We start from the raw sequence: 25,832 nt of genomic DNA, 5'->3' as shown, positions 1-25,832 counted from the left end.
CTGAGAATTTCTTAACTCATTCTTGATCTTTTTGCCTTGCCTACCAGGATACTCAGGGCCACATTTAATTCTGCGCTTGATTCCGTAGCTTTCTTTTTTAAGCTAAGATTTTTTTGGTAATATTTATTCCTGTCTTCTTTTATTCTCATTTGAAGAAGTGTTACATGTGTGCTTTAAATTAGGAGTATAAATCTGTAAAGGAAATTCCTGAGATGATTGTCTAAAACATTTACACTCAGGAATATTAGTTGGCAACATTAATATGACCACTGGGCCTCACTACTGTCTTTTGAGCTCTTAGTTTTTCCCTGAGCTACCACTGAGCAGCTAGAGAAACAGCCATTGCTATTCATAAGTATAAAGGCTGAGGCCAGAGCAAATGCGGGTGTTGAGGAGGGAGGCCTGAGGCCAGAGCATTGTCAGACAAAAATATTTGGCATTTTCTAGGACCCAGGGATGCATTTCTTGCTACCCTATAACATGTACCCCATGCTCAGAACCCCTAGGCTGTTCCTCCCTTTCCAAATACACGGGACGGGGGGTGGCTTTCATGTGTCTACACTATCTCTCATGTCATATGCTTTTTCTAGAATGTCATTGCTCCTTTTCTCTCACTCGTTTTGCAAGGTCTAGCTCAAATGTGATTTCTTCACATGGCCTTCACTGACCTTTCCAAGAGAGTGAATTGTTCCTTCTTTTTTGTTGCCATAAGATTTTGTTCATTCTGTTTATTAGTCGCCCGTACACCTTGTTATCTTTAAGTTGTATGCATTTCAGTCCCTCTTTCCCTACTATATACCATGGGCAACTTGTAGGAGGATATTGAACCCTAGGATTCCCTGAAGTCTCTAGCAAAGCATCAGGTAGAAGGTAGAAGCTCAGTAAATACTGTTTAAGTAATTTAAAAGAGATATAAGACATAGTACCTTCCCCTGAAAGGCCAGCAAAGTTGAAATGGGTGTAACCTGCTTATCCTAGCAGAGTTCTTGCTCTCTGATCATTATCCTGTTGGATAAATCTACCAGTCTGACCCAGTCACCCCAGGGAAGAGCATGCAATGAGAAGTCATAGTGGCTCTTAATTAAGATTTTTTAAAAATCATTTAAGAAGTATTTATTGAGCAGTTGATTATGCCAAACACTGTGCTTTAGCCCAAGGGAAGTTTAAAACTTGGTGCCAGACCTCCAAGCTTTTGTAGATTTGTCACAGTTCTCACTGTCTTCTGTGTGACATTTCATGGTGCCGCCTCTGCAGCTTTCCATTCTTGTGACGAGATTCTTGTTGAGAGCAGGGGTTTAGGCTGAGTGGTGCTGGGCAAGAGTAGCTGAGCAGAAGACTATCAAAAGCTGAGTCTCTCCTTAAATAAGGAGTTTCATGGAAAATTGTGGGAACCGTTTATCATGGTCTCCACCAGGCCCTACAGTCACACTCCTTGACTATTTTACTAATGTATGTGATCCTCCGGGTCCCTGTAGGTATTTGAGTTTGTGAATCCCCACGTAGATTTATCAGGAATGGCGTTGTTAACTTCTGGAGTAAAGCATCGGTAGAAACAATACTTGTCTACTCCAGCGCCTCAAGGACGGCCATGTGGCCTTGTATGATGGGTCCTCATCTAAGAGATAGGATAGAAACTGCAGTCCAGAGTCTGCAGTCCAGAAGTCCAAGTACTTCTTTAGGCAGGGGGATCAGGGTAGTATATTCCATCTTCCTCATGCCTTGCTTCCCTTAGGCAAGCAAGATTTGATCATGAGAAGCCAAAGACCAAAGGGGAACTGACTTGAGGAAGGCCAAAGCTAATTACAGAGGAAGAGCTGGTAGAAGGCTTCCCGACTTTGGTCTGTATTCTTTCCATGCCACTGCATTGCCTTTGACTTTATATATCCACAAAAAGTCCCAAAGTTGAAGGATTTTGATATCTAAGATTGGTTAGGCACAATATCCCAGTGCAACACCTGGTTTTTAAACAAAGATGGTTTTCTACCACACATTTCTTAATCACGGTAATGTTATTCACCCACTGACCGTCTTCCTCTCTAGTTTGTTACTACCAGATGATTATAAACAAAACCACTTTAAAATTAATGTTTAGGCTTCATGTAGGGAGCAGGGCCAAGTGTCAGTTATGCCCTCGAGCTGCTCTGCTGCCCAGAGTCTGATGGATTCCCTTGGTTAGAGGTGTGTAATCTGATAAGAGCTGTTGGCATCCAGGATTCATACACAGGAATGAGATGCTCACTGTTCATCTATTTTCCATTGCTGCTGTATTTCCCCCCTCTTCTTTTTGCTGCTTCTCTTCCTTCCATGTCCTTTTTAAAGCTGCATTTTCTATTTGACTCTTGAGCAAAAGAAAAGAGTGATTGATAACACTGGTGTTGAAATGGGCCAATAGCCACGATTCTGAACAGCATTGGTCGGGGGAAATGTTGAATCTGGTTTACTTAAATATGAATTTTAATATTTATTACAACCGGGAAATTTTTTTTAATGTTGGATAGCAGGTTCAAGTTTCCCTTTAAAAATATATTATTTCTAGTTTTCATATATTTGACATTAATCCAATAAACAAGTAAAATTAGGTTCTCAGTAATAGTTATGATAAGTTTTCTTAATGCAGATCTTAAAAAATGATGCCAGTTTCATATCTTCCTATCTCAACAGTGACTCTTGATATGGACATGTTGGAATGGTTGAAATCCTATTTACTTTTAACAGTCCAAGCAAGATATGGAGCAATCAGAGAAACCCCAGGAATCTCTCAGTAAAGGGTGGTGTCAAAACCAAGACTCTTCTTCCAGTCTCACCAGGAGAAATTACACAGAGATATGTAGTTGAAAAGCTTGTGAAGTTTGAGATAAGGTGTGGCGTTTCCAGTTTGGGAAGATCCTGAACTTTTGTTCGGAATCCTATTCCTTCATCCTGAGGGATGATGACTTGTTGAATTTTTAGAAGTCTTTTAATTTAAGTTTATTTGTTTATTTTGAGAGAGACAGAGACTGCAAGTGGGGGAGGGACAAAGAAAGAAAGAGTCAGAAATCCCAAGCAGGCTCTGCACCATCAGCACGGAGGAGCCTGACAACGGGGCTCGAACCCACAAAACTGTGAGATCGTGACCTGAGCCAAAACCAAGAGTGGATGCTTAACCTACTGAGCCACTCAGGAACCCCTGTTGAATTTTTAGAATGTTTGAGATCCTGGTAGAAGATTTAGAGTCGGACCAAAAAAAGCCTAATAGCCAAGAAACTTTTAGCTCTGTTTCTGTATGGCTACAGAACTATGGAAAGCCCAGTTTTCTTTACTAGGTTGGGCTCCCCATAAATAGGATGGGGATTTTAATCCTTTGCTGCCTAGATAGTCTCATGGGGGAACTCCAAAGTCACATGATCAATATTGATAAGCATTTTCAGAAGCTGTACACAAAGGAATTCTCTGTAAAAAAGTATACATCATTTCGTGTGGATTGCATTTAAAAAGTCCCAGTTTCATCTGGCTGCTGTAGTTATGACTCTGTTCCTGATGCTGTTAGCCTGTTTGTGTGTGTGTGTGCGTGTGTGTGTGTGTGTGTGTGTGTTTTAGAGATAATGGCAGGTTTCTCTAGATCTCTGATTTAGTGGATCATAGGTTGAGAGCTCAGACTGCTTTTAAGAACAGCACAGATAAAGCACTCCTGCCTTAGCAAAAGTGATCCTTTCATTCCCATAGTTGTTTGCACACCCTGATAGTGTGGATGACATTTCCATTTTCTTCTTCCGGAAAGCACATTCAAGAACTCACGTTACTGAAGATCAAGCCAAATATGACCAAATTTCATGGCAATCGCAGATAGAGACACGACATCAAAATATCTCCTTCATTAAGGCAGTGGCACTGCTGGGGCCCACATTCCAGGATTCTGAGTAGAAAAAACATGTTTTCTTTATAGGGGAGTTTTATTAGCAGCAATGTTCCGGTATGTGGTTCAGGTTAATTAATGATGTAGTCACACTGCTGTCTTGCATGAGTTTATTCCAGCAAGTAGGGCACTAGGAAATTGTATTGGCATAGCCTGTCATGCCAAAAAGGAATCCTTAATTTGGACCATCTCAGTGTTGACAATATGTCTTAGGAAGCTCTGTCAGCAAAGTAGTTTAAGAATTCTTAAGGTGGGTACTGCCTCACACTGAGAATTCATTCTCCATAATCTACTAAGTAGCAAGTCCATTGGTTTCAATGAATACATACCGTTCTAAAATATTTTGTTGGCTGAGATGATTGAGACCTCAAAGACACAGACCACCCACAAGCTCCGGGTAGAGCTGACCCTCATCGTGTAAGGAGATTTGTACCAAGAACCACCTTTTTCCCATGAGAGTTTTTATTAATCGTGAATCGCGGTGGTGTTTTAAAACTTAATTTACGTTGTGCATATGTAGGAACCTTCCTTAGAGGTTGAAACAACAAAGCAACCGGATTGGAAATTAGATTTTCCCCCTTATGCTGCTAATGTAGTTCTTGTTCCATTGGGATTTCCCCTTTGCATGGGCTGATGATTTCTTTGAAACTGTATGGAAATTGGTTCAGACAGGAACAAAGGGGAGAGGGGATGGCAGTGATGATTCAAATTAGTGTCTCTTCTTCAGTGAGAGTCTGGTGTGCCTGCGAGTGCATGTCGTCCGATATCAGCTGAGCCACCTGAGGTTAAGCGAGGTCCCCGAGCTACTGGAATCCAAACTTCAGGGCCCCAGCACTAGATTCTTCCCTGTCAAGTTTGGTTGAATTGTTAATTTGAAATCTGTACGTCGTAATGTGGCTCAGAAATGGGCCAAGCACAATTTTACTTCTCTTTACATGATGGAAAACCTTCTCTTCATTTCTCCCTCGTCTTTGTGCAGCCAGCATGTGAAAGATTCCTACTGCCTGACCTAATGAACAAGAAAGGGAACAGCTTTGTGGCTCTGGAACAACGATAGGTTTAGAGAAAGGCATCGGAAATACATGAAAAAGAATCTACATTTCATTGTCGGTGACACACGCGCGCGCGCACACACACACACACACATACACACACACACACAAACCCGGTACAGCTATATTCAACATTTTCACCCTTAGCTCTTGCCTAGTTCAAACGCCATACCCTCTTAATTGGATTTTGGCTTACTTCCAGGTTCAGTGTTTGAGGGCTCTGTATCTGTGAAATAATGATCCCGAAATAAATAGCACCTCTCAGTAGAGATATCTTTTTATGTAAAATTCTTAAAGGGAATGGAGAGAAACGAAATGCTTCTGTGTTTAGGAATTTATGGGAAAGTCACCAGAATGGGCCCACATAGGGATTTCTGGGGGCCTCGCCTATGTAAATGGAGTGTGGCACTATTTAGGGTGACAGAAAACACAAGCCCTTGATGACTGCTAAAGTTGAATGAACTTTTTCATTTAAGAGCCTTTCATTTAAGGACTGATGATAGTAAGGATGCCAATGTTGGGGACCCAACTGATGCGGCCCTCAAGAGCTTTGAAGACCAGTGGCCAGAATTACTTTTTTCAGGGAGGTCTTTCAAGGTGAAAGAAATGGGAATAAATGATACGATGTGGGTTGAGTCTCTACCTTTAATCTATTCCCTCGAGGCACCAGTTAATAAGCACCTGGTGCAGAGGCCTGGAGAGGGGTGGGTTTTGTTCATCTGAGCGACACTCAGAGCATATGATGCAATATACACTGCTGAGAAGAAGAACTGGGCAGATCTGAGGAGCCAAGACGGATCTGTCTTGAGAAGAGGCTCCGTTTTACTTCTGTTTGATGAATGTGCATCGAGTGTGCATCGAGGAGGAATGACGATGAAGCCTTAGACCTGATAAGGTAGACATTGTAGGCCAGCTTTAAGATAGACCAGTTATTCTTCCCTAGAATTCCAGGACTGATGAATGGCTTTGCCGATTCATTTGTTTATTCATTCAACTCGTGTGTTTTGGATGCCTTTTCCAGGTGCTGCGCTAGGTCCCGGAGATTCATTGACTTATGAGACTAAATCCTACTCTCTTGGAACTTCCAGCCTGGTAGAGAAAGATAGACCATAAGCATGAAAACCAATAATTTAGATCTTTCCAGGACTTGGTAAATACTAAAAAGCAAATAAAATGAGGCATCCTGATGAAGAACAAATAGGGTGTTTGGGCTAGTTTATCTAAGCAGATCAAAGGACACTGAATAGGTGACAATTAAGCCCAATAGATTTAAAAGAGAGCAGGTGTGCAGTCTGCATCTGGGGCGTGGGAACAGTGGCGCTGTAGCTCTGAGACAAGGTATGAGCCTGGTGTGTTTGTGTGAATGGGACAGGGGTAAGAGAGGAGGGAAGCAAGGCTAGATCCTAGAGGAGCTGATGTGCTGCGGCAAGGAGGTCCACGCGATGGCAGGCCACAGAAGGATTGGCAGCAAGTATTTTGAGCTGGAAGGGGCTTATGAGAGTGTGGCTCACTCATTTTACGGAGAAGGAAGTGGAATGCCTGCTCAGGTTCAGTAGCTTAGTGAGTGGGGAGGGGAGAGAGAGTGTGGGGAAAGCAGGGGATTGAATCTGATTCCTAGGTCAGGTTCTTTTCATCAGTAAAGAACAAGAGTTGAAAATAGCATCTTATCCACTTGTCTTTATTGCTTGTCTTTCTGGTGGCTTCTAGAGGTCAGAGGAGAAAAAAAAAGCAAGTGGCAGAAGAGGGAGACACTGTCCCAGGTGAGAAAATGGTTTTTACTTCCTACCCAGGTACATATTCCCAGGGCTGTCCTGTGGCCTTTTGTGAACCTAAATGTGCCTCACAGTTGAGAATACTGGATGTAGCTCAGACAGGAAACATCGAACTATTTCTTTTTCAAATAAAAAACACTGTAGAGACAAGTAAATATCACCTATAGCTAGATCCTAAAATACTGACATATCCTGTAAGAAATGTTGGTAGTAAATGCATACACAGTGTTTCTGATGTTCTTTGTTCTAAGAAGGAAGAATTTTTGGCTTTCATCATACTGTTGTACTCCTGCCTGCTCAGGATTGTGATCACCATTGACTTTTGACTGGCTTGTTTGGGAGTTGCTTCATTCATTCATTCATTCATTCATTCATCTGACAAATGCTCGAGACAGGCCATGATGATTCAGGGACTGCTCCAGGTGTCTTTGAGGAGCCTCCATTCTAGTGAAGTTTACATTTAGATGTGAGGCTGATATCCATGGTGAACCAGAGAATTAGTTTCACAGCATCCTTTGCAGAACAGGGTCCAAGGACCATTTTCTTCCAGAGTCTCCAACCTCCTTCCTCTCACCCCCCCCCCCCCCGGGGGGCAGCAGAGCCATGCGTCAGTTCCTTCGAACCTGCTCTGAAGGAGCCATTCTCACGTTTCACCCTCTACCCTTCCACTATGATTTCACAGCATCATAGAACTCCAGACAAGTATGGTAGGTTCCTTCTAAGTCCAACCCATTCACTTGGTAGGAGAGAAAACTGAGCCCCCAGGGAGGCAAGTTGCCCAGCTAGAGTCCCCTGCTTTGCTTAACCTTTTATACGCCACAGGTTTATTTTACTTTGATAATTATTTGGTGTTTTTTATTTTCCCTTTTTTTGCCATTGTTATATTTGTTTATATTTACCATCTTCTTGGAAGTGTAGTGAAAATAACACTAGTCAGAGAATAGCTACAACATACATAGTGTATGTTTCAGGCCCTGTTCTAAGCACTTGACATATGTCAAGTGATTGGGACTTTCACATACTCCTGTGTGGTGGTTGCTACTGTTAGCTATTTTACAGATGAGGAAACTGAGGCACAGAGGGGTTAAGTAACTTGCCCAACAATGATGCAGGCCAGTAAGTAGTTTAACCTAATTTTTGACCCAGGCAGTCTAGCTCCAGGGCCAATATTCTTAATCCCTTGTCTTCTGCCCCTCAATGTGCACAGGGCTGTCTATTTCCTTAACTGGGGTGGGCAGTACAGCGGCACATATATGCAGTCACCTTAAATATTTTGGGGAGTTGATTCTGTGTACCTCAACTTAAGTAAATGTACAACCATCCATGTCAGGAAAAGTGACTTAGGGCTTGTTTTTGTTATATTTTTGGCTGCCATTTTACACCATCGGAGGAGTACAGTAAATACCCCTCCTAGTGCTCCCAGGTCATTCCACGATGGAAGTTCCTGAAAACTCCATTTGAAAATGGAGGATTTGAAAATATCCTCCATGATCACCAGCCACTAAATCGCATCTGCCATAAGGGGCCCTAGGGGATTTGAACCTGTTGTTTTTGGGATTCAGGCTTTGTGTGTGTGTGTGTGTGTGTGTGTGTGTGTGTGTGTGAGAGAGAGAGAGAGAGAGAGAGAGAGAGAGAGAGAATGTGTGTACACATTCATGTTTCTGTACATTGTACATGTGTGCAACTGTGCTTTTTGGGTAAAAGAAACACTCATACATGGATTTTCAAGGGGGATTAGGGGTAAGGTATATTTAATTAATCCAAATGAAAAGGATAAAGCAGTGTTCCAGAAGGGAGTCAATGAAATGAGTTTGCTTTAAAACAAAAAAATCCCAGTAGCCTGAGTCAGCCTGTGTGAGTGATTTGGGAGAGGCAGGGGAGATGATGTAATGGGTTCGGCATGTTCCCATCTTGGCCACTCAGTGCAAAGGGGCCCCGGGAGTTTGGGGAGGGTGTGTGCATGTGAGTGCAAAGTTAACGGGAGCGGGCGGGGGTTGGGTAAGAGTGGGTTGTAAAACAGGATTAATAACCCCTTGTCAGACCTTTCCCTGTTACTGTGTTTTTCAGTAATTTTGGTTTGAATGAAGGCTCTCTAGCCAATTAATGTTTATTTGTTTCCTTTGGCAAGACCCGTTGGGGGAAGGGATGAGATTGGTGAGTTAAAATTTTTTTTTTGTTTGTTTTTGTGTTTTGGAAGAAGAGGCAAGTAATGTGAGTTTGGGTTTTCAATGAAGGCTCCCCTACCCCTCCACCCCACCCCCTTAAGAGGCAGGAGGCAAGACACGGCCAGCTGGTGCCTTGAACTGACACAGGTGCAGAGGCTGTGGGGGGTGGGGAGCCAAGAATAATTACAGGTTTCTGAAGCATCAGGCCCTGCCTGACACAAGCGCTCATCGAGAAAACTGCTCTTTATGGAAAATTAATGGTGAAGCTGAAAAACTGTCAGGGCCATTGTTGTTCTTGGGAAGCCATCACTCCTCAGAGGGGAAGCCTTCTCCCAAGGCCTTGGGCTGTCATCAGCGGTGGGGATAGTGGGCCTCCCTTCCTGAGCAAGGCCTGGCTGGCACTCTTCTGTACAGTGATGGGTTTTTCCTTTAGGAGTGCCTCCTCTGCATTTTTCTTCTTTCTTAAACCTCACTGTCAGCCCAAATCTAGATCTTTGGCCCAGTGTAGGATGATTCTTCATTGACTGTTAAAGCACGAATTTCATTTCGTCCATGAAAGTGTAATGACCAAGGCAGGGGCGTCTAATGAAACTTGTTTTCAAGCTATAAATGAACACACGGGGTTTCCTCCCGTGTATGTCGAACTGAGTACGGGCTTGGTTTGGTAGCATATCCACACATCTCACGGGATCCAGCTGTACGTGAGCCATGGTGTCTCTTGACCACTCATGAGTTTGAATTTAGTTCTAGCCCAGCAGCCGAGTAATAGCGAGTGACTCTTCTTAAGGGCCGGTGGAGGGTAGGTGCAGCAATTGTGGGTAGAGGCCAGTGTGACGGACTTTGGATCAGTATGTTGAAACAGGTGACATCTGGAGAAACAACTCTGAACCAAGGTAGGAAGCCTTTTCAGGGCATGGGCCATCCTGTGCCTTGTGGACACTTATTTCTGAGGATCATAGACATTCTGAAGGAGGGAGTCCTTTTCCAAGTTGTTGGAGGTGTGGGGGACTCCAGTGCCTTCCTTCAAGGAGCGTAAGACCTGGGCCCCCGCTCTGCGCAGGTTATGTGGTTTTACAACTCACCTTAACATTTAATTTGGCTTTGAGTTGTTTTGGGGATTTCTTTTATGCGCTGCAACTAAGGAATCCTTGGAAGATGAAAGGGGTATTGGAGGCGGCCTATTTCAAAGACAGCACCCTCTCCCCAGGCCTTTAATCTTCTCTCTTTCCTCCCCCACCTCCCCAAGGAAGAATATACAAACAAATACTTTCTTTGTATGTTTGAAATAATTTTTTTTTTGGGTTATTTAGTTTGAGAGAGAGAGAGAGAGAGAGAGCGCAAGTGGGGCAGAGAGAGAGGGAGAGACAGATTCTGAAGCAAGCTCTACACTGTCAGTGTGGAGCCCGATGTGGGGCTAGAACTCATGAACGATGAGATCATGACCTGAGCTGAAATCAAGAGTCAGCCGCTTCACCGACTGAGCCACCCAGGCGGCCCTGTATGTGGAAAATAGTTTGGGAGAGGAGAGATGCTGAAGAAGTTTTGGGACACATTTCCTAACTTTCATGTTGGTTTAGAATTCAATTAATTTTCACTGCATTGTCTGTCAGAATTTACACATTACCAGAGGGAAATACTTAATTTGGTTTCATCTCCAGCAACCAGTTGATGTTAGAAACAGAGGGAAGGAATGCGATCTGACATTGTAGTCCCATGGTTGTTTCGTGGAATTCAGCAGTTCTGACAGTGATGTGTAATGCTGTTGCACCTCTGGGGTGTGCTATTGATGTGGCTTTGGGGCAGTTGGTTTTTTTTTAGCCTAATAGCTAAAAAATTCAGGAGGAGATTTTTACTTGTACTATATATTTACTTACCTTTATTTTCTAGACAAAATCATTCTCTCCTAGCCTTCCACCTTAATATTTCCTGGCAATGAAAGTCAACAAAGAGTGAATATTTGTTTAAAAGGAATCAGTTTTTGGGTCTTATGTGGTTGATTCTTGTCACTGGCTCATACACAGTCTCTCTCTACCATGGGTGAAACTTATTATTACATTCTCCTCCTCAAACCCGCTTTAAAATGTTGAAACCCAGGAAGATGTGCAATAAAGTCCAACTACTTGGTGTCTGAGGTTCTCCAGTGGGCTTAAATGAACTTATTAATCATAATCATGGTGCTTCTTATCTCTCCACTTACTCCTAAGAAAAATGGTACCAGAACTCTCTGACAGTGCTGTCCACTTCCTTTCCCATCTTTCAACTCTGACTTAATTTTAAAAAACTTGAAACATGTCAGAACCATTGCATCATATCATCCTTTAAAGGGAAAAAAAATCACAAAATTCCCATGCATATCAAGCTTTGCAGTCCTACAGAGTTGGTTTCAGGAGTCAGAGGAATACAGATTTTGCTAAAAAGTATAAAATATTAAAAGTATAAAGTATACATAAAGTATAAAGTATATCTAGGAAGGAATTAGGAAAAAAAAGAGTATTTTAGAAGATAATTTTTAAAAAGAAGCTCAAATTACCCCACTATCACTGGCTTATCTTGTGTCACTTTTATTTCCATTCTGGGATGTGTGTGAAGATGTTAAAGTGCAAAAAAGTAATTAAGCTTTGGGACAATCCCAGGAGAAAGGTAAGGGATTCATCTCCCTGTTTCTGCACTTCACGCTCTTTGGGGATGGTGGTACCATGGTTAATAGCACGTGACAAAAGCACACATAATAAATATCGGAAGGGGCTCCCATGGGTAGCCGGATGCAGTTACTTGCATGTGCAATTACCTGGGTGAGCATTCTTTCTGGGAACAGAGTTCACCTCTTCCTTGCTAGAAGCATCGTCACCGTTAATATCATCACCATCACCATCATCATCATCATCATCAATATCATCATCATCAGGTCCAGGTCTGATCTCAGAAGAACATGACTTTGCAAGTTTCCATGAAATAGAAAACGATATATCCTTATATTTTTGCATCTATATTCTTTCCCCAGTTTGCTTGATCTCTTTGCCCTTTTAACTCTTGGATCTTTTAGGTGAATGAAATAGGTAGAATGATTGGGATTCAGGGTAGCTGGCTAAAGGGACCACAAATGACTGACAATTAATTATAAACATAGGTAGTCGTAGGTGGCATTTTATTTAATTGACTCTATAGTATTCCAGAAAAAAATAATTCACAAAATGCGATTTCTTTTCTTTTCTAGCTTGTGTTTGATTCACCAACTTGAGTATTCATGGATACAAAGACTCCAAATAATTAATCATAAGGACACAGTAATGAGTGATGGCAAAAATATTGGACCAATGGCTTTATCTTATGTTCACATTAAAAGACACAGAAATTAAAACAAGAACTTTTTATGTTCTAAACACTTGGTTTGTAAAGGGATGACATTGAGGAGACTGGACTAGAGTGTGCCCAATTGACTATGGATGTAGTGATGGTGGTGGTTATGGATGGGGGTTGTAAGGAGATTGTAGCTCATTATTTTAGAAAGTTCTAACTCTTACAACTTTACACCACTTCGAACACTTAGATATCTTTGCCACCTGAGATAATAAGGGAGAAGTTTATTTCTGAAATATTACTGTTATTGTTTGAGTACTCATGTAACTTAAGGAATATGATCATTGCTTTTAAGAAGATTGTAATTTTTAAAAATTAATTTATTAAATTTTCTTTCTTATTGAGAAATAATTGACGTGCATTACTGTGTAAGTTCAAGGTGCACAGCATGATGGTTTGACCTACATATATTATTACCACAGTAGGTTCACCCATTATCCATCTTCTCATATAGATACAATAAAAAGAAAGAAATGAGAAGGAGAACACTTGTGATGAGAACACTTAGGATTTACTCTCTTAAAAACTTTTCTGTATATCACACAGCAGCGTCAGCTGTAGTCATCATGTTTTACATTACATCTCTAGTTCTTATATATCTCATATACCTTTTGACCACCTTTTCTAATATCCTCTCCCCCGACCCTCTGCCTTCAGTAACCACAAGTCTGATCTCTTTTTCTATGAGTTTTGTTGTTGTTTTGTTTGTTTTCAGATTCCATATATGAGATCATACAGCATATTTCTTTCTCTGTCTGACTTATTTCACTTAGCATAATTTTTGCAAGGGCCACCCATTTGCCACAAATGGTAGGATTTCCTTGTTTTTAGTTAATGTTTACCTATTTATTTTGAGAGAGAGAGAGAGAGAGAGAGAGAGAGAATCCCAAGCAGGCTCTGTGTTGTCAGCCCAGAGTCTAACACACGACTCGTTAGCACATACCATGAGATCATATCCTGAACCAAACTAAGAGTCAGACACCTGACCAACTGAGCCACACAGGCGCCCCGTATTTCCTTGTTTTTTAACGGCTGAATAATATTCCATTGTATATATACTCTACAACTCCTTTATCCATTCATCCAGTAATGGACACTTAGGTTGTTTCCTTATCTCAGCTATTATAAATAATGCTGCTATCAACACGGGGGTGCAGATATCTTTTTGACTTAGTGCTTTTGTTTCCCTTGGATATAGTCCCAGAAGTGGAATTGCTGGATCATATGGTAGTTCTATTTTTAATTTTTTTTAGGCTCCTCCATACTGGTTTTTTATAGTGGCTGCACCAATTTATGATCCACCGACAGTGTACAAGGGTTCCCTTTCCTTTGCACCCATGTCATGCTGGCATGGGTGTAAAGAAAACATTCGAGAAGGAAGCATAGGAATAAAGCTCTTTGACGTGGGCTTTGGTAATGATTTTTTGGATATGACACCTAAAGCAGAAGCAACGAAATAAAAAATGAAGAAGTGGGACTACCTCAAACTAAAAGCCTCCTGCACAGCAAAAGAAATCATCCATAAAGTAAAAAGAAAACCTGTGGAGTGGGGGAAAAATACTTGCAAACCTTGTACTCAAGGAGTTAATACCCAAAATATATGAAGAACTCGTACAACTCAATAGCGTGAAAACAAATAATCCAGTTTAAAAATGAGCCGAGGACCTTAATAGGTGAACAGGTACATGAAAAGATGCTCAACATCACTAGTCATTAGGAAAATGCAAACTAAAATCACAAGGAGATTATGATCTTAATAAACCAGGCATACCATCAGTCTATGGACTCAAAGATTCATTTTGGAGATACTGTTTATTTGTCCAGGATTGAGGAGGTGTGTATTTCAACACTTGGCAGTCAGCATATTTTCTTAACTCCATTTTTTTTTTCTAGACCAAGGTTCCTGAAGAAGATAGACTATGTTGAACTTTGAATGAAAGAATGATTAGTGGGAGGGAAGTTGAAAGATTATATCAAGCATATGAATACGAGGGAAAGTAAAGAGTGGAAAAATAGGTAACGAGAATCTTTAGGGGAGGGTTGTAGGGGAAATGGCAAAAGTGACTGGAGATGTTTGCAATCCTGAATGACAAATTTCATATAATTTATGATGAGAGAAGGACAGGTTTAATGAAAACCATTTGGTAACCTTGGCATCCTCATGCCCATATATGGCCAGGTTTCTTACATATTTCTTGATCCCATTAAAGTAACTACCTCTTGCCAACATTGGGAGATTTGGGGGAACTTAATTTGTGCTACAAGACTTGGGTTATTCTGTTCTCTGTCAATTTCTGCCTCCAGAACCTGTCACAGAAGTTGTAGGCATGGCAGTAATAGGTTTGAATTTTTTTTCTTTTTAAACTAAGGCTTGGGTTATCACTTTTAATAAGCATGTTTCAGTAAGTACTATGAACAAAATGGAGAGAGTATTAAAAAAGATTTCAGGATGATCAAATTTTAAGATGACTTCAAAACCAATTTCAGTTGATCTTATGAAACTAGGAGAAGAAACCACACATTTTGAAGTTGAGATGTTGGAGTGTCTTCACAAAGCTCATTTGGACCTCATAAATAATAAGAAAATCACTTGGTACTTGGGTACATTTCCTTCCCGTTGCTGACTGTAATGGATTTTTGAGGGAGTGGAAGTTGATCCAGCGGCTCAAGTCTTAGGTTGTATTGTTAGGTCAGGTTGAGGGAAGTCTCATATCTCCCACATGAAGTATTGGAAAGGCATAATTTATGTAATTCAATTGACATCTGCTGTCTCAGAGTTGGGGTTTGCTAGCTACAGTGTCATTGGGACAGAGTAAATCTCTGGTTCTGGTAGATAAGCAAATATTTGAACTTTACATCCAAATTTGCAATCCGGAGACACTCCTAGTTTGCTAATGGTCATTTCTTTTTTTTTCTCTCTTTCTCTTTTGAAATTATTTGAACTTACAGAAAAGTTGCAAAAATTGTGCATGAGTTCCTGTATACATTTGCCCAGCTTCCCCTAATGTTTCATGACCATAGTACAATGATCAGAACCAGGAAATTAACATTGATACAGTGCAATTAACTAACCTGTTTACTTTATTTGAATTAAATGATTTTTCCCATCCATGTCTTTTTCCTATCCAAAATCCATTGCATTTAGTTATCATATCTTCTTAGTCCCCTCATCAGGGACAGCTTCTCAGTCTCCTTTTTTCTTCATGATCTTGATATATTTTTTAAAGTTTTTATTTATTTATTTTGAGAGAGACAAAGACAGTGCAAGTGGGGGAGGGGCCGAGAGAGAGGGAGAAAGAGAATCCCAAGCAGGCTCTGCATTGTCAGTGCAGAGCCTGATGGGGGCTCAAACTCACAAAACCATGAGACCATGATCAGAGCAGAAACCAAGAGTCAGATGCTTAACTGACTGAGCCACCCAGGCACCCCTGATCTTGATATGGTTTAAAGAATACTAGCCAGTTATTTGGTAGCATGGCCCTCTGTTTGGGTTGTTCTGATGTTTTCTCATGATTACACCGAGGTTATATATTTTGGGCAGGAATGGAATAGAATAATTTTGTGCCCTTTGCAGCCTGTCATACCAGGGTACAAAATATGATTGTGTTTTATTACTGGTGCTGCTGACTTTGATCGTATATTTAAAGTGGTGCATGCCAGGCTTCCCTACTGTTAAATTATTATTTTTGTTTATGTAGTCAAAATATATCCACCTTTTTGGGGGGGGGATACTTTGAGACTGGCAAATATCTTGCTTCTCATTATAGTTTCATGTACTAATTTTAGCATCCTTTGGTGATTCTTGCCTGTAGTCATTATTACTTTTTTGTTTGCTTAATGGTGATTTTCTATTTCCATCATCACTTCTATGTTTATTAATTATAGTTTTATTAGAAGGAGAAGCTAACCCTTTCCATTTGTTTATTGATTCGACTATTTATTTCTATCACTATGGATTCATAGATATTAATTTTATTCCATGTGTTAAAAATACATTATCACTATTCATTGCTAGTGCTCATATTGTCCAGATCTGGCCACTGAGAGCTCCTTCAAGTTGGCTCCTGAGTCTTTCTGACATATCTCTACCACTTTATGAACACTTCCTTACCTTCCAGTACCACAAGATAGTCTAGGCTCATCTTTTATTTACTTTGCCCCACACTTTGAATCAACTGTTTTCTCCAATATGCCCTGGTTCCCTTTATTGGATGATGATATTTAGAAACCAAGATCTGTATAGTAGGTGCGCTCACTGCTACCAAGGTGTCTTTGCTTGTAGACTCTTCCTATAGACAGAGCTAGGAAATATGTTGTAAACCCCCCCACACATATACATGTTTACTTCTATATAAACCTCTCTCTCTGTATATATGTATTAACATCTATGAGTAAATTCCAATTAAACATCAGAGTCATTTCTTAAGGGAGTCCTTGTAATCATTAAAGAAAAACATTGGAGATAAACTTTCTCTTTGGCTTATAAATAATCTAACATTAAAATTCTCATTCTTGACATTTTATTTCCCAGCACTTCTGATGAGTTTCTGATTAACAAAATCTTCTCTTCTCTCTAAGTAGAATATTATAAGAAGTGGATTTCTCAAGACAAAAACCATTACAAAATGATTTCATAGGGTTATCCAGCACATCCTGATGGGTACTCCTGCTTCTCCGATTCTCAGATGGAATAAGAATGCCCTGCATTAGGGTTGCAAATGATAGCTGCTCTTAAGTGGTCCAGCATTTCCCACATTTTAGTAGATGTATCTCTATCTTTAGATCGTTAGTGTGACCTGTGTGCCCCTGGGATTTAAACTAGGGCATACTGGGTAGATTATTTTTTTTTAACTTCCCAGAAAAGTATGTAAATGTGTTTAGAATCTCTCAGTTGCCCACAACTCTGAATATGAAGAGATCTGAGCTTCCTAACGATCACAACAATTTCTTAGTGGCTTTCAAATCTTCGAAAGACATTTAAAGACATCTCTATCAAAAGACAGAGGTGACTATGTTGTGAAATAATCTTTGTGTGTGAAGCAAAAAAACTGCCTCGAGGACAACTTATCATCCATGATTCAGCTGATTTTTACCCAGAACATACCTGTGTCTCAAAGATCTGGTTCATCAGTTTTGGGCAAAGCTGAAGAAGCATTACAGTTACGTTCCAGAAGACATGTATTAGTGTTCATTTCTAAGATTGCTGGCCTCAGCATGGTCCAGGATAGGGTGTCAGGAGATGACTTCTGTGGAGTGGAGGAGATAGAATAATCAAAGTAAGAGTATAAAGTTGATTTTGTCCTTGTTTGATAGATATTATATACCTGCTGGGTGCCAGGCACTGTGCTTGGTAGGTGAGGGTTTTAAAAGAGAAAAGGAGCTTAAAGGGAGGTTTTAGGAGTAAGATTCAGAAGTGAATTCACTGGAGCTAAGCCTGAGGGTTTCATTATTGGAGAGAGATAAATGGCAATTTCTAGCAATGAGATGGAAAAAGGGAAAAGAAATTTTTGAGACCTGGAATTCAGAAAAGGGGCAACTGAAGATAATGCAGATTTCTAGACCTGACAAGGTGGCAGTGTTGGTTTCAAATATGAAGTGATGGGAAGCTACTCAACCAGAGCTATTATTTAATCAGTAAGTAAAACAGAATCAAAACTTACTTTTCCCACAAGCTTTTCTTGATTAATACCATTATATCATAGAATGTAGAATTCATTGTCCACTCATCCCCTAAGAACTCATCAATATACTTTATGTTATTTGGTATCACTTTGCTTTGTAAATTCATGTCATTTTTAGCTTGTAATTTCTTATTCCGCACCTACCTCGCATGGATCTATTAATATCTGCTTCCAACACACAGAAAGCCTTGTACCTTGCTGTGAACACAGTAGTTGAGTGAAAACTTGTGACATGAGTGTTGAATGAAGATTAGACTCGTTCATTAGTTTATACTATTAAACGTCAACAGTGAAAGCCAAAGTTAATTCATAGTTAAAAATCTTATTTTGTCTTATTCGCTAATGCAGAGTTTTACCATAAGGCTGATTAAAAACCAATCTTTTTGGTAATCAGACTTACTGTGGTGATCATTTTGCAGTGTATACAAGTATTGAATCATTATGTTATACACCTGAAAATGATACAATGTTATAGGTCAATTATACCGCAATAAAAAACACTAACAAAAAATAAACAGAAGACACAAGACAAATAAATGTATAACCAGTGAGAGACCATAAGTAGTGATTCAAAGATTTTGAAGTTTAAAGTTTATACGATGGTATTAGATACTTTGGCAAATAGGAAAGAAAACTTCACAGGTAGAGCTTGGGTTATTCAGAGAGGAGGAGTGGAGTGAGACAAGCAAGGAGGAGAAGTCGGGCAGGAGATGTCATGAGGATACAGATGGGGACTGGAAGCCCTGAAGGGCAGGCTGGCAGAGAATATACCAAAAGCAGTGACCATCAATGGATTCTGATTTAGAGGTTAAGTACTAAGCCTAGTGCAAATGCAGCTAGAACCTTGTCAGAATAGTGAGCAAGAGTGAGAATAGGCATCTTAGATGGCTATTGCATGCCGTCTAAGAAAAACAGGTTAAAATGCTGACATATGCACATGGTAAAAAAGCACAGTCTATATAAAATCCAGACAAAGAGCTCTGAAACTCCATGGTTCTATGATTCTATATCCGGGGAAAGGTAAACCCCACTGATAGTGCATCTCTATTACAAATATGTGGGAGAATAAATGGGATAAGAGAAAAACAAAGACAAAAACAAAAACAACCTTTTGAAATGTCACCAAAATAAAATCCTTAACATATACAGCACAATGAGGCATATCATGAAAATCTATTCTTCACAGAATAAAAGCCTAGATTCTGAACATTGGTTGAAATCGAAGATGCTCTACGGAGGCAGTAAATTAGGAGCTAGTCTCATTTTAAATTGGTCATCAGTGTTTCTTTGTTGGAGCCCAGAAACCAGAGCAAATTGAGCTGATGGTGCAAGTTAGTGCCATCGTTTTACACAAGATTCTGGAAAAGTGGGATTTGTAAGTGAGGAGAGCTTTCTAGTACAAACTTAAATATCCACACTGTTGCCACAACAGCATTTCCACCACCTTACAAAGTCCGAGGGGCACCGTGGGTGAAGATTTGTTGCAACTCTGAACTCTTCAGTTTGCTCTATTTCTTTACCAGGTGAAAGGTTTACGTTGCAATCTATTGGGTCCTATCTTTTAGCAAGTCATATAGCTGTGTTTGAACCTATTCTTATCACATAGTCAGAGATACTAAACCATTGTAATGGGACTCATGCTTCTTGCCACAAAATAGGTAGCAATCGTATTTTGAATAACTTGCTGTAGACAATGGGAGTTTTGTCTTATATGTCAAAGATTCTGTGAGAGGCATTCTTGAGAACAGTGTCTGTTCCTGCCAGCTAGGGAATCCGAGGCAGAGCTTGCTGTTGGCTCATCGTGGCCGAGGTCACCTCTTAGTTTGGGTGGGTATGGTTTGTTCTTCAGGGCAGGTTGGAAAATTGACTTCTTTTTGTGACTTGCCCCCGTCTATTTGAAAAATGAACGTGGAGTACGGGAAGTCTTGTTTTGGTATGAAAAACTTTGTGTGATTCTATTTGCCTCTTGCTTACGCGGGAACTCCTGGGGCTGCTTGGAGCATCTCACCTGCCGACTTGGGTTGTAGGGCAGGAGATGACTTGAACCCCGAATATTCTCGGGGATCCCGACGGGGCGAGACAGCCCTTCTGGGCCTCTAGCTCCCCTTCATTAAACTCACATGATGTGGCCCTTAGGAACCCTTCAGAAGCTTTCAGGGAGTAAATAACAAGGTCAGACCTTCCACCAAGAGAATTTCAGACTCCGGCCTCAAAACCATTCTCTGTGTCTCCCTGCTCTGCCTGTCAACATGTGGCCTCATGGTGTTCTTTGCCTCTGATGGCTGTTTCTCTCCCTCCCGCCTTCCCCCCTGCAGACATGCCTTGAATTGGAACGCTACCTACAGACGGAGCCCAGGAGGATCTCGGAGACCTTCGGTGAGGACTTGGACTGTTTCCTCCATGCTTCTCCTCCCCCGTGCATTGAGGAGAGCTTCCGGCGCTTGGACCCGCTGCTGCTCCCCGTGGAAGCCACCATCTGCGAGAAGAGCTCGGCGGTGGACATTCTGCTCTCTCGGGACAAGTTGCTCTCTGAGACCTGCCTCAGCCTCCAGCCAACCAGCTCTTCTCTCGACAGCTACACGGCCGTCAACCAGGCCCAGCTCAACGCAGTGACCTCATTAACGCCCCCCTCGTCCCCTGAGCTCAGCCGCCATCTGGTCAAAACCTCACAGACTCTCTCAGCCGTGGATGGCACGGTGACGTTGAAACTGGTGGCCAAGAAGGCTGCGCTCGGCTCAGTAAAGGTGGGAGGGGTGGCGACGGCGGCGGCGGCCGTGGCGGCAGCGGGGACAGTTAAGAGCGGACAGAGCGACAGCGAGCAAGGAGGGGTGGGGGCCGAGGCGTGCCCCGAAAACAAGAAGAGGGTTCACCGCTGTCAGTTTAACGGGTGCCGGAAAGTTTATACAAAAAGCTCCCACCTAAAGGCCCACCAGAGGACTCACACAGGTAGTGGTACAAGTTGGCCGCACGTGGTTTCTTCTTCCTCCTCCTCTAGCCTCGCGGTGGGAAGGGCGTCGGGGCTCCGAGGAGCGGCCTCGTGCTGCCTCGGGGGGGTGGGAGCCAGGCCCGAGGGCCGGGGGCGGGGCAGCCGAGGGACGCACGCGTGACCTTGAGCCCCCGCAGAGGCCCCGGGCTGGCCGTGCCAACCCCGGCGTGGAACCAGGCGGTTCCAAGGATGCCCCAATGGGGGGGCTCCGGCCGTCCGGGCACTTGTCACCTCCCGACACTCGTCGGTGTTTCAGGAGTGTAGTTCTGCAGCCTTGATCAACCGTGGAATCTGAGGAGGCCCATTTGAAAGAATTCACAGTGACGCAAGGTAGTCGGGGCGTCCCTGATTTTTCGTCAAAGTCACCAACAGCAGGAGGGTTTCAGAGTTCATTAGATGTGATCATTCTATAATTAATTGGCATCTCCTCTTTTGCATTGTTCTCTGGCGCGTGCTTTATGGGGAGATGGCAGAATTGCTTTTTAATGAGCTTGTTACCGAGAAGTTGCTAAAGTGATTACATTGCTATGTGTGTGGTAGGGGAGGGCGGGGACCGGCGGGGACTGTATATTTTTCTCAGGACTCTCTGCGTGATTCCCAGGAATCGTAGTGATCTTTGGAGCAATGGGATAATTTGGAAGAGCGGGGTTTATAGAGAAAAGAGTGAGATTGGCATTTTCCTTGACACCTGGTCTTCGTCGTGTGCTTTGAGACGCAGGCTTAGGGATGGTGTTTCTTCTTGGCGTTAGCATCCTAGGAGCAATTACTGTCATTGGTGGCTTTTAAATGAGTCCCGGCTGTATCGCCTGTGTGGTTGTGCATACTGCTTGTACGTTGCAACTGAGTAGGGAAGAGCTCCAGAAGCAGAAGCAGCAGAGTGAGAGTGCAGCCAGAGAGAAATGCGTGACTGGATTTGAGCCAGGAGAAGCGGCTGGCAGGAGTTCTTTTTGGTCTCATAGCTCATCTTCCTGGTGCTCTGCGGCGGGTTTTGGTCTGTGCCACCAAGGACGTGTGCAGTGAAAAGTTCATTGGCTGGAAAATCAGAAAAACGAACTAGCTAGTTCTGGTTCTAACCCTGCCACCAACTAGCTCTGTGACCTTGAGAGTGTCCCTTTACCTCACCGGGCCCCGTTTGCCACGTCTGTCACGCAGACTGGCCTAAGGCCCCTTGCGGCTCCGGTGCGCTGTGGTGGGGGGGCGTGAAATGCCTTTGTGCAGGACAGGAGTACTTCCCTGAAGTAAGATGCAGCATACATGTCCAGAAGAAATCACCATTTTGTTTTGTTTTTTTTTTTTATTAAATTTTTTTTTTCAACGTTTATTTATTTTTGGGACAGAGAGAGACAGAGCATGAACGGGGGAGGGGCAGAGAGAGAGGGAGACACAGAACCGGAAACAGGCTCCAGGTTCTGAGCCATCAGCCCAGAGCCTGACGCGGGGCTCGAACTCCCGGACCGCGAGATCGTGACCTGGCTGAAGTCGGACGCTTAACCGACTGCGCCACCCAGGCGCCCCAAGAAATCACCATTTTGAACCTCAAAACCATTCCCATGGGAGCATGAGAATCCATTGCTTCCTTGCTATACAGGACTGAGGCACGTACTCCTCCAGTTCTGCACTCAACTGCCTATGTAGCTCCTGCTCGGTTCATGGGACCGTCTCCTAACGTGACTCTTGAACCCCACAGCTCAGGCCCACTTAGGGTTCCCCGTGAGGGTTTGGGTCTGAGTTGTCCACTCCACAGACACCAAGGCTAACATCCCCTGCGAGAGTCAGCTTTCTTTCCCTCCCCGAGAGTGTCCTGAAGGTCATCATTATTTATATTTCTTTCTTCTCAAGTCAATGAGGAAAGTAATGGCAAGACATTGCAGTGCTCCCGGGCTTTCATTGGTGACTCACTTCCTGTTCTCCCCAGGAAACCCGAGAAAGCAGGATGAGGCAAGAATGCTGAGCTTCGCTGGGGGCGTGGAATTCATGAGTATGGACACATTGTTGAATTATTGACTTTGAGACGGGCTACATCCTGCCTAGTATGGAGGCCGGAAGGCTCTGGGGAAGCAGGATTCTTTTTTCCAAGGGGGAGTCCAGAGCATTTCCTCCTTTTTCCTATCCCCTTTGCCCAACGGACGTGTCAGAAGGAGACCTCTTAGGAGTGATCCCTTATTCGGTGCTTTGTTTTTTGGGCATCGTCTACTCGGAACGATTACCAAGGTGGAGCTCATTATATTCCCCAGCACCTGCAACCACTTGCCGTAGGGTGGACTTTAGTGGAAAGACTCCTCTCCGCGGGGGATTTATCCAAGGAGGCACCATGCATTACTGAAAGGCAGTACTGCAGAGTGGTTAAGAGCGGGGCTTTGTGGTTTGGTGCCCTTCGGTCTGAATTCTGGCTCCTCTGCTTCTTAGATCTGTGACCTGGTTAAGTCTCAGTGTCGCCGTCTGTAAAGTACAGGGATAATTTTGTCTACGTTCTGGATTGTTTTGAAGGTTCAATGAATAAACGTATGTAAAAGACTTGGCAGGCCGTGAGAGCTCATGAAAGATGGTAGTGGAGTTGGTTGTAGTTAGTAGGATTGCTGTTGCCATTGATTAGTGATGATCGTGTGAAAAAAACAGCTCTATGTATACTGGAAATAAGGCCGTTGCCAAAGTTAAATACCATCGAAAAGCAAGAAGCCTTTTTTCGTCACTCTGTGCGGGGGGTGACGGTGCTCGTGGACACCAGTTGAGGAAAGTGCATCTGGATGTGCAGCCGTCGGCTCATTGAAGGTGGAAGCACCTTAGAGCTCGGCTTTCCAAAGACAATGCAGAAAGCAATCACCTTGCATCCTCCGGAAGCCTTTTGCCTGTAAAACCTCCCTCCTAGATAAGCATGGAAGGAAAAGTAGGTGCCACAAGAGAAATAGGAGGGGAGGTGGAGGTGGAGGATGGGGAGAGAGAGTGTGAATTAATTTGGATCAAATGGATGAGAATCAGAAGTATTTATTTGGAATTGGTGTGAATGGGGCACATGGGAAACGGAACACAAAGGTGATAATTTATGTGGTGTGGATGAACTAAGAATAATGAAAAAAGCATGAAGGATGGAATCAAATTAAGTGCAAACATATAAAAGCAATGGACTAGCACAAGCTTGAGGGCAAAGGTATATGGCGATGGGAATTCTGGTTGGAGGAGTCGCCGATATAAGCGAGTGAAAGGGCAGAACTGCCGACCCAATGTTGAAATGGAGTTTAAAAGAAATGGGCTCTGGTTGGATTCGGGCAAGCTCTTTTAACACAGGGCTCACTTTAATCCAGTGGAAACATTTCTTAATCTTTCAGATGGGTAAGTGTTTGGGGACAGAAAAAAAAAAAAAAAAGAAGATGAGAAAACAATTGGTAAAAAAGAGGGGAAACCATTGGCCTCCTTTTCTCTAGAGTTCTGTATATGCTGTATCTCTTCTATACGGTAATATGTTGAAGAGGAGACACAGTTGGAAAAATGAAATAAAATAAAACGTGTGGGTCTCCCTGTATGCATAAGAAAGACAATACATTGTTGGTAACATGGATTTGCTTGCACTGAAGAATTTTTAAAATGTTATTCATTTAATCTTTATATAGATAGAATTTACTGAGCTGGAAAAGATATGCCTCCCCGCCCCCCTTCCCCCCCAGCCCCCCTTCTGTGGCTGTTCTTTTGAGGATGCTGAATCCTTCAAACTTTTTGCCCTGGAGCATGTTAGGCAATGAGGTGATTTTTTTTTTTTTTTAAGGTAGCAGATGTTCAAGTTGGTAGCTAGGGCACAAATATTGTTTGCCCAAGGAGGTGAAGTTAGGGATGGGGGAACCGAGGGAGGGGGAAGACAAGGCAGGGACTGGGACAAAGGGAATATTGTGAAGTCTCAGGATCTTAGTGAAAGGAAGCATATAAAAATGGACATATGGTTTATTCATCGTGAAGAGCATTTAGTGCTGGCATGTGCGTAAAAATGTCCTTTAGCAGCCAACCATTACAGACCTTTCTCTCCCACTCTGTCTTCTGGTCTTTGTGTAACGGATTTTTCTTGCTCAATAATTCAATTATCATGATCATAGTTTTGTTCATTTTCTTGGAGTCAGCTAAATTGTCCTTATATTTTGATGCAAAGGAAATCTTCACTGTCAGTTGAAAAAATCACTTTATTATGCGCATGTTCCGCACAAGTCAGTTTGTTAAAACGTTCGTAGTTTCTATGCAAAAAGAGAAAGAATTGTTTTCCACGTTTCTTCTTGGTCACTTCTGAGAAGAAGAAGAAGAAAAAAAAAAAAAGCCTGGGATTGAAATGGCACTTTGTGTTAATTGATCAGACTTGCCTAATATGGAAATTCAAATAAAATTTTCTAATATGGAGATTCACGTACACTATGCAGAGTGAGTCATGTTGACAAAGTCAGGACAAAGGCCAGGAATGAAATCTTTGATTGCTGGTCACAGAGGAGGGTAAAAAAGAAGGCCATGTTCTCACATGTTCTACTTGGAGGATTCTTTCTATGGACGGGGGTTGCTGTAGACTAATCAACGGGTGTTGATAAGGACATTCTGGATTTTGTGCCAAAGAACGTAAAGGGGTTCTTTTTAGGCGGAAAGATAACACAAGTGTGCAATTTACTTAACTGTTTATGTCTGCTTTGGGACAGGTCTCACTGAATCACGGGGTGGCACCATTTCTAAGCTTAACTTGGGTCTGGGGAAATAGTTTGTTTTCAAATGAAAAGGCAGCTAAAAATATTATAAGCGAAAAGACAAGCGTTGTGTTTAACAGGCGAATAAGAGTGCTTAATTTATATAATGAAAGTTCTTCAAAGTTTGAAATATGATTTATTTTGTTTATTCAACAAAGATAAAGCGGGTGTTACATCCTAGGCATTGTTCTAAGTGTTTCACAAATTTAATCCTTTTAGTC

At 42.2% G+C, this 25,832-nt stretch overlaps 1 protein-coding gene across 3 annotated transcripts in view; it reads left to right on the top strand.

The window, feature by feature from the left end:
• Positions 1-25,832, top strand: part of KLF7 (Kruppel like factor 7) — a 91,938-nt gene that overhangs the window by 23,294 nt on the left and 42,812 nt on the right. Inside the window, exon 2 of one of the 3 annotated variants that reach the window (XM_045480955.1) lies at positions 20,235-20,865. In XM_045480955.1, the coding sequence (XP_045336911.1) occupies positions 20,235-20,865 (631 nt within the window). Of the gene's footprint in view, positions 1-20,234; positions 20,869-25,832 lie in introns of all 3 variants that reach the window. The other 2 variants (XM_045480956.1, XM_045480954.1) reach the window with 2 other exon arrangements.

This window comes from Leopardus geoffroyi, chromosome C1 (assembly GCF_018350155.1).
Source record: "Leopardus geoffroyi isolate Oge1 chromosome C1, O.geoffroyi_Oge1_pat1.0, whole genome shotgun sequence".
NCBI lineage: Eukaryota > Metazoa > Chordata > Mammalia > Carnivora > Felidae > Leopardus > Leopardus geoffroyi.
Note: the sequence above shows the minus strand (reverse complement) of the source record. Positions and strands in the feature narration are given on the sequence as shown.